Source organism: Myxine glutinosa, chromosome 1 (assembly GCF_964187855.1).
Source record: "Myxine glutinosa chromosome 1, kmMyxGlut1.1, whole genome shotgun sequence".
Lineage (NCBI taxonomy): Eukaryota > Metazoa > Chordata > Myxini > Myxiniformes > Myxinidae > Myxine > Myxine glutinosa.
In genome coordinates, this window is record NC_136261.1 from 414663354 (window position 1) to 414678086 (window position 14733).

General features: G+C 43.6%; 1 protein-coding gene across 1 annotated transcript in view; it reads left to right on the plus strand.

The window, feature by feature from the left end:
- Positions 1–2290: 2290 nt before the first annotated feature.
- LOC144894077 (uncharacterized) overlaps positions 2291–14733 on the plus strand; it is a 50346-nt gene continuing 37903 nt past the window's right edge. The window contains exon 1 of the mRNA XM_078785928.1: positions 2291–2362. Coding sequence (XP_078642054.1) covers positions 2291–2362 — 72 coding nt within the window. The remainder of the gene's footprint in view (positions 2363–14733) is intronic.

A 14733-nucleotide genomic window follows, 5' to 3' on the forward strand; every position in this document is an offset into this window, starting at 1 on the left:
GCTGAGTCAAAAATTTAAATTAAATTTTGTTAAACAAAATGATTCAATGATTTCTTTTTTTTATCTCCAATTCTTTGTTTGTTCTATGCTTAATTTCAGAGTACTGTACATTGAGACATTAAACTGCGTAAATGTCAACAAAACTAGAAAAACTGAGGTGTTCCAAAACTTTTGACCGGTCGTGTATATCCATCTTGGAAATTGAAGCATGATTAGATATTTTTTGTGGAACCCAAAAAATAATCTTGATTACACATTTGGTCTGGTGCACGACATTTTCCTTTGAGTTCAATATTGATATTTTATTTTGTTTTAGAGCTAAGGGGCCAAGTTCTGTATGCAGTTTTAAATTGCATTCTCAGATGGTGCAAGTTAACTGCACAATTTTTGAAGACGAACATGTGCTGCCATATTTATATTTGTTTTCCTCTTCTCCTCCCCTTTGGGGAGGGGGTGTAGCGGGGGTTCATTTTCATCTTTTGTTTTCGTTCATGAGCAGTGTACACTCTACAAGTTAACTATTTCTTTATCATGATGTGTAGAAGGTGCAACTCTTCCCCTAGGATGTTTAGATTCATGCTTTTAAAGAACAATTTGTCCATTACTGCATTATATTCACCATATCTTTGTGTATTGTATTCCTCTCATTGAATTTCTCCATTTTCCGAAATATATATGAATTGTATTGAATTGTTTACTCATAGACTGTTTTAGATGTGATAACCATAAACTGAAAAAAATCTTCGTCTGCCTTTTCATAAAAACATCACATGGATTGATAAACTTGTCAGAGATCAACAGAGTCTTCATGAAATGTCCAGGAAATAAGTCAAATATCCCAAACATATTGATACTCTCTCAGACAATCTGTCCCCACAAAATATGTTCCAGAAGTTGATAATGAAAGTGATTTTGCTGATCTCCATAATATCACATTTTAAAAAGTATTGTTACGTTTGTGGGGGTTAGGCAATGATTACCTTAGAGCAGGGGTTCCCAACCTTTTTGTGTTCTGGCCCCCCTTGGCTCCCAGAGCACATCCCCAGCACCCCCTCCCCTCCCTTTCGTGAGGGTAGAGCGGCGGAGCGCGTGTAAGCAGGCTCGGGGAGTCTGGGGGCATGACCCCCAGAAAAACTTTGATTTCTAGATGCTCTGTGGTGCATTCTGAGAGGTGTTTTTTTCCTTTAATTGGCTATTTTGCTTGTATGAGAGTTGGTAAATTATTACACAGAAAATGAGGAATTCCAAGTAGCCAACTTGAACATTTAGTTCCATAGTATTTTTTTCTGTTCCTTACTGGCTCCCAACTACATCATTTTTGGAAGAAGCAAACAAAGCAACGTCGCTCGAATGATGCATGTTTGATATGAGATTTTAATATTATCAGTAGCAACACTATGGACAGCATAAAATAGAACTGTCACACAAGAAAACAGTATGAAAATGTTCCAAGTCAAGAATATGTGAAAACTAAAAACCTCTGTTGTGTCTGTATTTAACGCAGCGTGCTATAATCTCACAAAAAGAAACTCAATTCGACAACAACTCAGGTAATCCAAACTAGGGACGTAGCGCATGCGCCGTAAAAGTGAATTAAAAACTCAGTGGGATGGCTGAAATTGCATTTTAGCTACCAATTGGGGTATCCGTGGTTGAGTCACAGTCAGGGCACAGCGGAGGTCATCTTCCACGTGGAGCCGATTACGCTGTTTGGATTTGATATTCAACAACGTGGAAAACACTGTTTCGCAGAGATAGGCAGACGAGAATGGCAGAAGCACCCGGATAGCTATCTGGCTGATATTAGAGTGGTGACCCATTCCCACTCAAAACTCCATCAAGCTCTTCTCTTCGAATGTGTCTTTGGCAAATTAATCGTTTTGGAGATCCAGGAATTCATCTTGCATTGCGTCCGGCATGCTCTCCACGCAAAGGTTGATGGAAAAAGGATTCCTCACAATTTTTGCCTCATTGTAATCTAAATCAGGAAAATACTTATGAGAAATTCTAGCTCCAGTGACTGCAGATGCTCAAGAATGTCATTTTTCAGTACGGGATCCAGCTCTTTTCCCATGCTGTCTTGCAATTCAGACATTCTTTTGAACATAGCAATGTATCCTGTGTTCACTTTCCTGCGCCAGTTTTGGATCTTGGCAACAAATCCTCTGAGATGATCGTGGAAAATAATAATATTAGTCGCTCTTCCTTGGAGCTTGAGCTTCAGCTGGTTTTGCTGCTTGAAAATGTCAGCAAGATAAGCAAGTCGTTCCTTCCACAATTCTTCGTCATAATGCTGCAGGAGGTCATGTTTCCCTTGAAGATTCAAGAAATGTTTGACTTCCGCACGAAGTTCAAAGACGCGGTTCAGAACATTCCCTTTTGAAAGCCAGCATACAGCAGTATCGTGCAGCAACGTTTCATGTTCCGCATTCATGTCTTTGCACAGCTCCTTGAACATTCGGATGTTGAGAGCCCCTGCCTTGATGTAGTTAACAATCTTGATTACGACTTCAAGAACTTTCTTCAATGAGAGAGGGAGAGTCTTACAAGCCAGGGCATAGCGATGAATCATACAGTGGGTTCCTTTCACTTGTGGTGCCAGCATCTTCACTTTTGCTTGGAATCCGGATTTGGAACCAAGCATGGCAGGAGCACCGTCAGTACAGACACTGCATAAATTCTCCCACTGAATTCCTCCCGCATCGAAGAACAACTTCATTTTTTCCATGATGTTGTTAGCTTTTGTCGTTGTTTCCAGGGCACTGCAGAGCAAGAATTCTTCCTTGATATCATCTCCCTTGACATAGCGTACGAATGCCAGTAGCTGGGAGCAGGAACTAACATCGGTCGATTCATCCAGTTGCAAAGAAAATAAGCCGAAAGGCGCCGCCTTAATCTCATTGATGATCTGTTGTTTCACATCTTCCGACATGTCACGGATACTACGCTGCACTGTGTTATTTGATAAAGACACATGTTCAACCTTGCGAGCCTCTGCCTTGCCGAGAACCTGTTTGACAATGAGTAGGGTACAAGGCTTGATGAGTGTCTCCCCAATCGAGTGGGGGTTTTTTTTCTTCTGCCATTTCAAGAGAAACTTCATAAGAAGCCTGGACAGTTGCTACATTTTGTTGTTGAAAAACTCCTCCCTCATCCAACTTCTGTCACTTTAAATTTATTTCAAGCCGCTTGAAAAATTTGGGATCCTGCTTTGCATGTTGTGCGTGATTCGTCTCGAGGTGCAACTTCAACTTGGATGGCCTCATGGATTCAGTACTCAAAACCTTGTGACACAGCACACATTGTGGTTTATCCTGGCCAGACATGGTAGTGGACGTGAATCCAAGCTTTATGTATTCGTCAAGATACTTCCTTTTTTTACTCCCAGAAGCCATAATGTCAAATCTGCAATAGGAAAAAGAAAAAAAACAATATTTAATTTTTAGTGTGGTTCAAATTACCCCATGGCCCCCCGAGAAATACACCATGGCCCCACAAGGGGCCATGTCCCCGAAGTTGGAAACCACGGCCTCAGAGCCAGGTAGAAGTGTATAGATTACCATGCTCCGAATGTCACGATAAAGAAGAAGATCCACCATGTACCACAAGTATAGATCCGGTAGACCGTATGTCATGTATGTGTATCTTTCTTCCCATCATGAGGGGTGCAGTTTTGCTAATTAGTTTGGGATTATGGGTGATTAATCCCCTATATGTAATTGCCTCTGTTATTTTTCCTCTGTTCTTTATGACGATGCACACACACACACAAACACACACACACACACACACACACACACAAAGCTAAGAAATCGTGCATTAATAACTGAATAAAAGTAACCGGAAGCAAGAGATGGAACAATACAGCAGGTGCTGCCAGCCGCTGCATCGCCACATCGCCACATCGCCACATCAAGCAGGCAGGTCTGTGGGGCCATGCCCCAAAGAGCAGGGATTGGTCCGGAATTGGTTCGAGCAAGGACTGCTAATATGGGACTATTGGATTGGTGGAGCAGGCATGGGTGGCGCAGGATGACGTCAGAGCCTTGAGTACAAAGGAGTGTGAGGACCGACATTTTCTCTTCTCGTCCTGGTTTTTATAGCAAAAGGTCGCTTATTATTCTCTTCTCGTTCTGGATTCCATAGAGAGAACTGTGGCTAATTTTCTCTCTCGGTTTCTGGATCTGGAAGTGAACGGTCGATATTTGTTCTCTTGCGGTGGGACAGTCTCAACGAACGGTCGAAGTCACGAGCTCTTGGCTGTGAGTTTGGTGTCGAATGGTCGTGTTCCGACATTTTCCCTCCTCTTGCATTGGGATGAGGTCTTGAGTTGGGACGTTGATAGTGAACAGTCACAGTTGTCGCCAGGGTTGTGTTGAGTTCCTGCAGACGGTCACTGCTCGTGCATTCTTTCTTCTTGGTCCGGGCGATTGGCTGAGTGGCCGCATTGTCCTTCCATTGGCTCGTTTGTGCTTTGGGGAGCGGCGGACTCGGCACCCTGTGCTGCGGCGGTTTGTGAACGAGAGCGCGCTGAGGCCTACTTCCCGCCAGGGCCTGTGCCGGGCTTGGGGCCTGGATGATTCCCGACTGGGTTCAAGAGACGCTTAGAGCTAAGTGCCCACACACACACATTTATTTTCACCAGTTATTTTTCCCCTTGTGCGGTATACGAGTCTGTATGGGGACATCCCATTTAGGAATTTTAGTTTTGCCATGTATTATTCTGTTACCGACATTTCTTCATTAAATTCGGTATTTTTGTACATTTTAAATCCTGTGTCAGCTTGAATTAATCATCGCAGGTTCGAAAGAGTCCGGTGGGACACGTGAAGGTGAGCTCTTTGTCCTCCCCGTGTATTCTCCGCTATATTTTTACTGAACGCACCGGATTGTTAAGCTCGATCGGATATCCGTCCGAGGCCGGTCTTTATCGGCCACGGACAGGACAGTATTCTTTATGAAGACATGATCACGGTTGTCTTTAATTCTTTGAAACAAGTGAATAGTCAAATGTAATGTCACGACCAACTTGATAATTATTTTTGGAATACATGGAGTATTAGTTATAAAGTTGATTTGCATGTTTGCTTATGAATAAATTCATTGTTATATGTGTGTTGTTGATACTGCATGCTATTTATTTCCGACTGCAACATCAATACTTGTTCTAACGAGAACAAAAACAAATAAATCCCTTTTATGTGGGTTAACTACAGAATGTATGATGTTTTTCAGCATGCTGACGTCATGTGATGTCATCAAGAATTACACAAACAACATCTGTATGAACTGAAATATGTGTTTGTGATACTTTTACATGTGCAACTGGGTTAATTAGCATATTGGTGTATCATGTTAATATTTCAAACAGTTATTTGAAGACTGGATGTTAATAAAAGCAAAATATAACACATTCCTACATTTTTCATTTGATTTATCTGTGTTCATTCACAGTGGAGAGAGAGAGAATAGCGGCAGATATGATGTATTTCAATGTATGCTGAGATGACTTCATAAACATAAAATCTAAACATGACGTTAGTAAAACTTTGTCAGATTGTTAAACATAATCAAAAGCAATGACATGCCAAATTCAGTAAGATTTGAGCTTGTAATTATTGAGATACAACATAACGAAGGTGCAAGTAATTCGCATACCTTAAGAAATGGTCGATATAATAAATAAGGGACATTTTGACATGTCTCCCAAAATAAATTTTTTTGATGTTAACATTTTTTACCCCATCTAAGGAGACATCACTGATCATAATTATGCACATTGGGGAGGATCATGGGGGAGGTGGGGTGCATGGTCCGCCCCTCTGGCCCATGGACTATATATATGATCCAGGCTTTCAATGACATCTTGGATACTACTATCCGGTCTGTACCTGTCGGTGGCGAGGATATTGAGGTCACATCGAGATTCACTTACCTTGGCAGTGATATTAATGGTTCCACATTTTGTCACTGAGATGTGCGAGCCCGAGGGCTGACCACCTGCCTTGTGATTGCAGTCGGTTGATCAGTATCTCAAGGAGATGGGAATGGGCTGGGCAACTTGCTGTTTGGGGGATGGTGGCTTGGAGGTCCATGGAGTACCGGCAGAAAGTGGGTGTGGCGATGGGCTGACCTAACCTGGCTCTGACAGGTTCTGACGGAATCCTCTTTATTTTTAGCCGCGTTGCAGACGCTGCTAATAGAGTGCCCTCTGCTGTTGTTGTTGTTGTTCTTCTTTGTCTTGTTCTTGCAGAGAAGACAAAACCTCAAAGCTCCACCCATTCTGGGAACCATAGCTCCACCCATTGTGGGAGAGGCTTCATATAAACAAATATCCACCATTTTATTAACTCGCATAGCTTTGAGGCCTGTTTTGTAGGCCCGTGGTGTCTTCCTCTCTCACACAGTTTTATTTCAAATCAAATTCGATATATCATTTCATTTTTCACAGTCGCTAACATAGTTTTAGACTCGGTTGAAAAAAAACGGGAAGAAAATCCGATGGAAGTTGCCCTTTATAGAACGAAATGAATTCTCAAAGGCCTGTAACTTCAAGTCCATTGATATATATATATATTTTAAATCACGGCATGGTCAGTCATACACCGCCCGAAATAACAGACGGGAAAATGCCGAGATATATATATTTTGTTTAAATCGCGGCATGGTCAGTCATACACCACCCGAAATAACAGACGGGAAAATGCCGAGATATATATATTTTGTTTAAATCGCGGCATGGTCAGTCATACACCGCCCGAAATAACAGACGGGAAAATGCCGAGATATATTAAAAATGCGTCCATTTGATGACAACCGTCACGATGAAATATTTAATTTATACGTCGTCACAATAATGTGGAGAGAGGAGCATAGCTTCGTTCACGTGTCGCCACATACGGGAAATTGCCGAGATATATATTTTTTAAATCGCGGCATGGTCAGTCATACACCGCCTGAAATAACAGACGGGAAAATGCCGAGATATATTAAAAATTCGTCCATTTGATGACAATCGTCACGATGAAATATTTAATTTATACGTCGTCACAATAATGTGGAGAGAGGAGCATAGCTTCGTTCACGTGTCGCTCCACACGGGAAATTGCCGAGATATATTTTTTAAAAATCGCGGCATGGTCAGTCATACACCGCCTGAAATAACAGACAGGAAAATGCCGAGATATATTAAAAATTCGTCGCCACACACGGGAAATTGCCGAGATATATTTTCACTTTGCACAAAAATAACATCAAGTAATCGAATCAAAAGGAATGTCCTGTGCCTATAACATCGACGTTATAGGCACAGCTGCATCTAGGCATTGTGTCACATCGACGCGGCTTTTGTTTTAATTCAAACTTTTTGTACTTGTTTATTTTAGAAGGTCAAAATTGGCCAAAGGTCAACAATTTTTTTTCTTTCTGGAATCCTCAAGTGTTTGTGGTAATTTCAGATGGGATGAAAGTTATGGGCAAAAATCTCAGTTTAACTGTGATGTCAGCCAGGGTTGCTGCAAATTGGAACACGCAGTCCATAATATTGGCATTTCTTGTGTCTTGGACGCAAAAGGCTTTTTGGATTCCTATGTTGTGCTTGCAGGTAGCTGTTTAATTACCTCGCAAACTGAAAGTGACAAGTGGGGTTAAGCAATTGGTTCACGTCTGTCTGTCTGTCTACAAATGTGGACAACTTATTTAAATTTAATATTATATTTTGAACCCCTGGTGTTGGGCTAGCGGCTAGGGTGCCGGCTTAGGATCCAAGGATCCTGGGTTCGAATCCCGGTCGATCGCTGAATTAACGCCAGGGGGGTTGACTCAGCCTGTCATCCTTCCGAGGTCGGCTAATTGAGTACCAGTTCACTGGTAATTCCCTGTTTGTCGTTAAAGGTGGCAAAAAGGGTTGGCGTCAGGAAAGACATCCGGCCGTAAAACATTGCTTCAAAAAGGGGACCGAAAAACAACAACAACCACGGTTCCCGAAAAAGGCCAACCCCAGCTTTGCGGGGAAAAATGGCCTCTAAAGGTGGTTATTTTATATATATATATTATATTTTGAACCCGAATCGGAACATGAATCCGTAAATAAACAGTTCTTTGGCTGTGAATTTTTAACGACCGCACGTGCACAGAGAAGAGTGAGTTGATATTGTTACGTTTGTGGGGGTATGGGATGAAATACCATCATAGAGGCAGAATTGTATTGGTGCAGCATGGACCGTGGATGCGTAGGAGGCACCCCAATGTATTAAGTAGGGAAACAGGCGCTTAAGATTGTTTTTGCGTCTTCACATGGGGGGTGAAGCTATGTTAACTAGGTAGGGATTAAAGTTAGTTTCCCCCCGTTTGTGATTGCCTCCTGTGGCTTTTCCCTATGTTTTTTTTTTTGACAAGGCCGGCCATAAAACCCTTGATACAACAATAACAACAACGTCACATTAACTATTCATTCGCTCTTCCCTATCTTCCTCTAAATACTAAAGCTACATTGCCCACACTGTTCTCATTAAAACTCACCACATTCTGCTCTCATTACCCCTCCCTTTTTCCTTGTTTGCCTTCCCATTGCGGGATTGGCACATGTCCATCGACGCGCGCCGAGGATGAGTCAGAGGTCTACCATATACTTTGCTCAACCTCTTTGTGCTCTTTACTTCCTCTCTATATTTTTTCCTTAATTGTTCTGTTGGAGCCATGTCTTTTGTACAAATAAATAAGTAAGAATGCCTTAGTGGGAAATAATTGGTACGGGTAAGATAAGATCTGCTCTTTTGTGCCTTTCTTGATGTTTGGTTATTGTTTGATGTGCTTGTAAATTTGTGCCCCATTATTATTGAATCTTGTGTGCTTCTAAATACGTACCTGTTCTTTGGTATGTGGTTTTCCATCCTGGCTGTTTTTGTTTAGTTTCCTTAAATGGCTTGATTTAGTGTGTGCTAACAGATAGACAGGATGTTTTGCCTCACCGATCGCTCATGCCACTAGCCATCGTGCACTCATGGTTCCGCTCAACGGTATAATAAATAGATAAATGGATTCTCTCACAGCACAGATCCTCATGGTGTCAGTGCATTTAACTTTGCCATGTCACATGACCTGACTCGGTTCATCTCAGCTTTGACTTGAGTTCCTGAACGAGTTTCTGAAAACAGGTATCCTTACTTCCTCCACCAAATGTTGATGGAGGTTTTGTTTTCCCCTTTTTTTTTTTTTTTGTATACTGAATCAAGGCTCGTGAAAGAGCTAACATTTACTTCACAAACAAATGAACCAGACAAACAAAATCTATAAAAAGAGGGAGCGGAAGACAAGATGGGGAGAGAAGGGGAAGCACACAAACACAACATTTGAGAGCAGGGAGATGTGTGGAAGGGAGCGGGCTTGGGGGGAGGAGGCATGGGAAGGGGGATGGGGGTGGGAGAAGTATAAAACACAAAGACACCAAGGACTTCCGAGACAGAAGTTGGTATTTCAAAAAAGTGGCATTAGGGTGAAATTAGCGGGGGTAGAAAAGATCAAGGTTTTGGATGGGGGAAGATAAGAGATGGTGGTGAACAGCTGCTTTAAAGACCTGGAGGGTGGAGTGGGATTGAAGAGAGAGGGAATTTGTTCCAGAGGCGGGAGAAAAGAGGAATGAAGGAGTGAAGGTGAGCAGAGAGTCTTGATTTTGGCAGTTTAACCATACGAGGGTTGCAGGTAGATCTTGTGCGACCTGTAGGAATATTTGCGGGACAGAGCCCAGACAGAGCAGGGGGAGCAAAGCCAGAGAGGAGTCTGTAGAAGATGGAAAGACCACCAACCTGCCTGCGGTGAGCGAGTGAAAGGCCATCAGAATCAGCTTCATCGCGGGAGATTCCAATGATTCTGAATGCTTTGGTTTCAACAGCGTGAAGACGAGCGAGGTGTGAGGTAGGAGCACCAGCCCAGAGGGGAGAGCAGTATTCCATTGAGCTGCGAATGAAAGCCTTGTATGTGGTGAGGAGCTCAGGTGTGCCAAGGAAGGATTTCGCACGACGGAGGATGCCCAGTCGACGACTGGCTTTGGAGACCAGATTTGAAATGTGGTTTTCCCAGGAAAGATCATGGCAGATAGTGAGACCCAAAAGCTTGAGTGACAGAACTTCTTGGAGAGGATTATTCAGAAAGTGGATGGGAGGGTTGTCCAGTCGGTCTTTTCAGAGAGACATCGTAAGAGTGTGAGATTTGTCAGGATTGAAAGACATGTTCCACTTGTTTGCCCAGTCTGTGATTTTGTCCAGGTCTGCCGAGAGTGAGGAGGCTGCAGACTGTCGATCTGAGGGATGAAGAATGGAGCGACAGATAGTAGAGTCATCAGCAAAGAGATAGAGGCGATTTTCAAGAGAGTCAGAGATATCATTGATGAAGACCAGAAAAAGCACAGGTCCCAGAACACTGCCTTGTGGAATTCCAGCCTGAACAGGAAGAGGAGATGAGAGAAACCCATTCAGAGCCACACGTTGACTACGACTAGAGAGGAAGTCCGCCAGCCATGGTGGAGATTTCCATGGATACCAAAAGAGGAGAGTTTGGTGAGCAGACCGGGGTGCCAGACCGTGTCGAAGGCATGTGATATGTCAAGGGAGACAGCTCTAATTTCCTGTTTGGCATTGAGGACCTCCATCCATTGTTGAGAAAGCAGAAGCAGCATGTCCAGAGTAGAGTGACCAGGTCTGAAACCAAATTGATGATCAGAGATCAAGCCATTGGAGAAGAGGAAAGATTTCATATCTGAAGCAATGATGGATTCCATGACTTTGCTGATAATTGGGAGAAGGCTGATTGGTCTGTAGTTGCTGGGATCTGTTTTTGCACCTTTTTTGTGCAAAGCGGTGATGTTGGAAGATTTCCAAGCAGATGGCAGATGACCTTGAGCAAAGGAGAGGGTGAAGAGAACAGAGAGAGGGAGTGAAAGAACGGAAGAACAGGATTTTAGGACCCGTGGGCTGATGCCGTCAGGTCCAGTTGCAGAATCAGAGTCGAGGGTTGACAGAAACTTTTCCACCTTGTCAGGAGGAAAGGACACAGAGTCCATGAGCAGCTGGGTGCGACTGGGTATGGTGGGTACAGAGAGGGATGGGTTTGGGACACAAGATTTAGAGGTAAACACAGAGTTGAGGCATTCAGCTTTTTCACATGCGGAGTCAGCCGTGTGGCCATTTGAGGTGAGGGAGGGGAGGGAGGGGGGGGAACAAACACCCGAAACAGATTTGACCAGACCCCACCAGGATTTGGAAGAGGGAGACAGATAAGAGAGTTCGGTCCTGAGAACAGAGAGATATTGTTTCCGGGCTCTCCTGAGGGTGGACACACACTTGTTTCGGGCTTTGTGAAAGGAAATGAGATTTCCTTCCATTGGATTTGCTTTCCAGGAGACGAAAGCAAGTTGTTTCTGGGCAATAGCCTCACCACAAGATTCCGTGTACCATGGATGGGAGTAAGGATATGACAACTGAAGACGAGATGGGATAAATCTGTGCATGAGAGAGAGCAATTTACTTTGGAAGAATTCCCAGGATGAGTTTATGTCAGAGGCGGTAGAGATGGGAGACCAGTCCAGATGATTGATGGCTGCTTGAAGACCATGCCAGTTGGCCTGAGTGAAATGCCAGACTCGTCGATGCCGAGGAGGCTCTCTGAGAATGGTCAGAGAGATGTCCACTTTAACAAGCACATGATCAGATGAGCCGATTGGAGCAGAAGAAGAGCAGCAGACATTTTCAGGGAAGTTAGTCATAACCAAGTCCAGAAGAGAAGATGCTCCGTTGACTGAGATCCGGGTTAGGAAATTGACAGATTGTGTCAGTCCCAGTGAGTCACAGAAGTCCTTTGCTGAAGAGCCATGGCTGGTGAGAGAGGTACCCACACCCAGCCAACTGGCATGGTGACAATTGAAATCACCACATATGAGGAAGAGAGAGTTGGGATGGGTAGATAGAAGTTGGTCCATATTATCAGACAGCGAGATGTAGATGGAGTCATCACTGTTTGGTAGACGGTACAACACACATATGAACAAAAGGTGGGAGCGAAGGGGAAGCCGTAGCCAAAGGTATTCCTGGGGGTGAGGTGGAGAGAGGGCAGTGCAGGGCGAGTGAGGAAGAGAGTTTTTTTATAAAGATAGCAACCCCACCTCCAGGACGAGGCTCAGGTCTATCATACCGGAGGAGGGAGTAACCTGGGAGAGATACCAAGGAATCAGAGACATCATGAAGGAGGAAAGTTTCTGTAAAGCAGATCATGTCTGGTTTGTCAGAAGCAACCTGTATGGAGAGATCAGTCAAGTTTGAGCAAAGGCCCCGGATGTTTGAGGTCCATACTGTTAAAGAAGAGGAAGGGGGAGCATCGGATACAGAACAGCGGGGGGGGGGGGGGCGGTAGGGAAAGATGTGGAAGAAGAGGAAGAGGTAGGGAGAGCTGTTGAAGGTGTGTCAGATTTCAGAATAGCTTGGAGAAAGGGAAGAATGGGGCGGACAAAAGGTTTGATGGTGATTGGGTGAGGCGCAGTGAGGTGTTATTTGAGGAGGGGGAAGAGTGAGGCAGAAGGTTGAGGGAGATGAAGGTGAAAGTTGGAAGGGGGAAGAAGTGGGGAGGATGCTTTGAGGAGGAGGGGTGAGAGGGGAGTCTAGGAGGGGAGGAGCGAGGGAGAGTCTCGGAGGGGAGGGGTGTGGGGGGAGTTTAGAAGGGACGGGGCAAGGGGCAAGGGGGGAGATTTGAAAGGGATGGGTGATGGGGAAGATGTGGAGGGGAGGGGCAAGGGGAAGATTTGAAAGAGATGGGTAATGGGGATGATTTGGAGGGTAGGGGCAAGGGGGTAGATTTAGAGGGGAGAAGTGATGGGGAAGTTTTGGAGGGGAGGGGTGATGGGGAAGTTTTGGAGGGGAGGGGTGATGGGGAAGTTTTGGAGGGAAGGGGTGATGGGGAAGACTTGGAGGGGAGGGGCAAGGGGGAAGATTTGAAAGGGATGGGTGATGGGGAGGATTTGGAGGGGAGGGGCAAGGGGGAATATTTGAAAGAGGTGGGTGATGGGGAAGATTTGGAGGGGAGGGGCAAGGGGGTAGATTTGGAGGGGAGGGGTGATGGGGAAGTTTTGGAGGGAAGGGGTGATGGGGAAGTTTTGGAGGGAAGGGGTGATGGGGAAGATTTGGAGGGGAGGGGTGAGATTGGATTTTGATAAGTGTACGATTAATGGGAAACGAACATTTATTGCAAAATGAGTTTCTTGAGACCTTCGAGTCAAAAATACATTTGAGGACGCTGAAGGATGGGTGGAGTGCTGGAGAGTTTAGGGAATGTATGAAAGAGGCACTGTAAGAGATGGAATTTTTTTTTGGAATGAATAGATTTGGTGAGCAAGTCGAAAGCATCCTTTTATAGAAGAAGAAGAAAAAGGTGTTATAGTATACGACAGAATACAGTTCTTCAGGGGACAGTTTAAACATTTTTTTAACAACGTGGTCGAAGAATGAACGAACAAATAAGAACGAACAAACGGATAAGAACAGAGAAGGAATTGTTTTTTTTTTTGTTTGTTTTTTTGAGTTGAGATTTTAAAACAAGGAAGTATGGGGGTGAAAAGATCAGGAAAAACAGAGACCGAAAGTAATTGCAGCGCAATCAAAGAACCGCTAAGACAAAAACAAAGCCTCAAGCCAATATCGGACACGGTAGCCTACTACACTAGGCCTCAGAATATGCGACACGAACTAACCGACGATTCTGTACACAGGTATGAAAAACCAACACCGAGAATCCTATTAAAGACACGCCAATAGGTACACTCACCGAAATAAAGATACAGTTTTGACAAAAACACAATTGTGAAAAATTACTTAACTTCGAAACCGTGCGCGCATGGACAGCTTTGAAGAGGCGTGACCTCCAATCTTGCACATGCGCAGACTCTCCAATGCGCATGTCACGAATGTCACCCTTGTCACAATGTCACATGTCATGTCACCCTTGTCTGTCTGTCTATTTGTTACTTGGCAAAAAATCCTTTTTTGACAGGTATATTGATCACTCCAGTTTGTGTGTTTGTCTGTCTGCTCACTTATACTCGTCTACAGGTCAAAGTTTTAAACCGATCTTCATGAAACCACCAAACGGTAGAGTTGGTGATCTGACAGAATCGTCTTTATTTTTGATGTTAAAAGGTCAAAATAGGCCAAAGGTCAACCACTTTTATTTTCTAGAATCCTCAGTTTTCATCTGATTGACTTGAACCTTGAATAGGATTCACATATCAGCTAACTGAATTCAACCATCAACAATGTTTGACATCAACATCGGCCAAAAGGTCAACAATTCAAATTTCTAAAATCCTCAATTTTCATCTGATTGACTTGAAATTTGAAGAGGATTTTCATATTTGCTGAATGAATTCAACCTCCAACTATTTTTATGTCAACATACGTCGTAAGATCAACAAATGCCAAAGGTCAACCATATTCTTCAAATTTCTAAAATCCTCAATTTTCATATGATTGACTTGAAATTTGAATAGGATTTTCATATCGGTGAACTGAAATCAACCGCCAACTATTTTTCAGATCAGCATCGGCGATAAGGTCCACGACCTATTCGAATTTCTAAAATCCTCAATTGTCATCCAATTCACTTGAAATTTGAAGAAGATTTTCCTATCAACGAACTGAATTCAACCACCAACTACATTTGAAGTCAAAAGGATGCGCTGCTGAGTGCCATTCA